Below are 2480 nucleotides of genomic sequence, written 5' to 3'. Positions count from 1 at the left end.
CCCGTCCAGCCATAGCTCTGCCGTTGCCATCTGCCGCGTGCCCAGCTTGTCCTTCAGCCGTTGCACCTGGATGCCGTTCAGCTTCCCCTCCTCATCTCGGACCCTCAGGAAGAACAGGGACAGGCCGCTGGAACCCTGGCGCCGTTGAGAAGCGCAGAGAGAGGGGATCGTTACAAGGGAACAAGGAAGATGAAGAATGCCCCTGCTCCTCCCCCTGCTTCCACCAGCAGACAGACCTGTTTTACTCGTCCTTCAGCATCCGCCACCCTGGCCAGGGTTAGGGCCATGTCAGAGTCAGCCGCCGACGTGAACCACTTGAAACCGTAGAGCCGATAGGTCCCATCTGGCTGCTTTCTGGCCACGGTCTCAGTGCCGTCAGCTGCAAGAGAGGAGAGGACCGCCTGGGCTTCGGGGAACGTCTGCCTTGATCGATGCTGATTTGGGTTTAAGCAGCAGCAGCAGCTCTTTTAAGTCACCTCTTGCCACCAGGATGGAGCACGGATTAGCTGCTAATCTCTTTCATTGACCCCGGATAAGAAATGCAGCCGGAGTTAAGTATAAGTCACCTCTTGCCATCAGGATGGAGCACGGATTAGCTGCTAATCTCTTTCATTGACCCCGGATAAGAAATGCAGCCGGAGTTAAGTACTGGGAAGGAAACACGCTCTGTTTAACCTCTCCAGCGCCTGCCCCGGCGCAGCAGCTGCTCGTGGCGCTGCTTCGTAAGCAGGCTGCAGCACGCTGTACATCCAGTGCCTCCCTTTCTTGGGAGCTACCGCGGCCAAGAACAACGAGGGGTGCCACGGGCTCGGGCGTCCTGCAGCAGTGCACATCTCCACAGCCGACCCCTGCCCTTCTTCCTCTGGAAACCAGCTGCGGCTTCATCACAGGCAGGCGACTCCCCTTCCCCACCTCTGCCCCACAGCAGCGTTCTGAGGTTCCTGGCCCGTGGCGCTGTGACTAACGCCAGCCAAGGGTTAAAAGCTGAAGGCCAAGAAAGCTCCCTCGGTCCCAGCTGGGATGGGCGCGACTGTCTTGCTCAGGGCTTAGCTCAGGGAGCAGGACATCCGTGTGTCACCCGTGTGAGGGGCACGGCTCCGTACCCGCCTGCGTGCGCTGCACACCCGGGGGGACACAGGAGGGGCCTTTTGGTGGTGAAAGAGCAGAGCTGTGCAGAGCATTCGAGGGACTTCTGCCGAAGGTTCCTAAACCAGCTACCCGCCTTCCTAAGCTCTCCTCACCCTCCTCAGCTCTCGTTAACGCGTGTAGCTGCTACCGCAGCCGCTTCCCCCCTTCCCTTTGAGCACGCACCCACATCGGAGCCTCCCCTGCGCTCGGTCATCCACTGGCCAGAGGTCCAGAACTTCTTGGGGTCCCAGGATGTCAGGTGGTCAAAAGCGTTTTTCAGAGATCCAGGAAGACCTAGTGACTGTTTGGGGGCAGGGAGGAGACACTGAGATCAATCAGACGAATTAGAGAGTTGCCCTAACTGCCACTGCTGCGCTGGGCTCAGAGCAGGGGACACTGCGAGCCCCCGGGGACACTGCCCGCCTCCTCCTCGGCAGGCTGAGGACCCAGACTCGTGCTGCACTGCCACCTCCTCGCATTTCTCCATCTCTCTGGGCTTTCCAGACTCCGCACGTGGTGCCAGCACGTGTTGGGGTAAGCTGGACGGCACCAGCTTTTCTCTGCCTCCTCCAGAGCCACTGACACAGTGCAAAGGGCGTCACCGAGGCGCAAAGCCATGGCTTCAGGCTGGGGAAGTTCATTTACATCAGGTACGGATCTGGCCTGACCCATTTAGCTGCTGCTCCATACAGGGGACAGGGAAACGTGTTTCCAGCTCCCCGCAGAGCCACGGGTTCCACGTGCAGCAAAGGCCTGGCTGCGCGCAGTGCTGTAAGCAAAGGCAACGGCCAGCCCGGGCACAGGGCTCGGAAAGCGGAGGAGAAAGCAGCGGGAGACGGGGCTGTGGCAGACCGGCTCCCCTCCACCCTTGGCCGGTGCTGCCAGGACTGGGCTGTGCCTGCGGGGAGCAGTGGAGCTGTCAGTACCTCAGCGATTTTGGCTGCCCCGTCAGTCATGGCCAGCGGGCAGTTGAAAACTCCCGCAACGGCCAGCCCGGGCACAGGGCTCGGAAAGCGGAGGAGAAAGCAGCGGGAGACGGGGCTGTGGCAGACCGGCTCCCCTCCACCCTTGGCCGGTGCTGCCAGGACTGGGCTGTGCCTGCGGGGAGCAGTGGAGCTGTCAGTACCTCAGCGATTTTGGCTGCCCCGTCAGTCATGGCCAGCGGGCAGTTGAAACCTCCCGAGAAGCTCGAAAACAGGTACAATTTGACAGCCTGATGCAGCCGGCTGGGAGAGGAGAGAGGGAAAGCAGACAGGTTACGCAGCGGTTCCACAGGGAGGATAGAACACCTCGACTGGGAGCAGAGGGACAGAACCCGGCCTGAGCAGGTGAGAATCAGCCTGCTCGCTCCC

The 2480-nt window shown here is 61.0% G+C and overlaps 1 protein-coding gene across 1 annotated transcript in view; it reads right to left on the bottom strand.

Annotated features, from left to right (window-relative positions):
- The window catches only part of LOC104489454, a gene marked incomplete at its 3' end in the record, with an annotated part of 8396 nt that overhangs the window by 1533 nt on the left and 4383 nt on the right, over positions 1-2480 (bottom strand). The window contains exons 3-6 of the mRNA XM_010131618.1: positions 2255-2354; positions 1312-1429; positions 237-379; positions 1-135 (exon numbers count right to left, since the gene is read on the bottom strand). The exon at positions 1-135 is cut by the window's left edge and continues 1 nt beyond it. Coding sequence (XP_010129920.1) covers positions 1-135; positions 237-379; positions 1312-1429; positions 2255-2354 — 496 coding nt within the window. The remainder of the gene's footprint in view (positions 136-236; positions 380-1311; positions 1430-2254; positions 2355-2480) is intronic.

This window comes from Buceros rhinoceros, unplaced genomic scaffold, assembly GCF_000710305.1.
Source record: "Buceros rhinoceros silvestris isolate BGI_N320 unplaced genomic scaffold, ASM71030v1 scaffold21112, whole genome shotgun sequence".
NCBI classification, from domain to species: domain Eukaryota; kingdom Metazoa; phylum Chordata; class Aves; order Bucerotiformes; family Bucerotidae; genus Buceros; species Buceros rhinoceros.
Note: the sequence above shows the minus strand (reverse complement) of the source record. Positions and strands in the feature narration are given on the sequence as shown.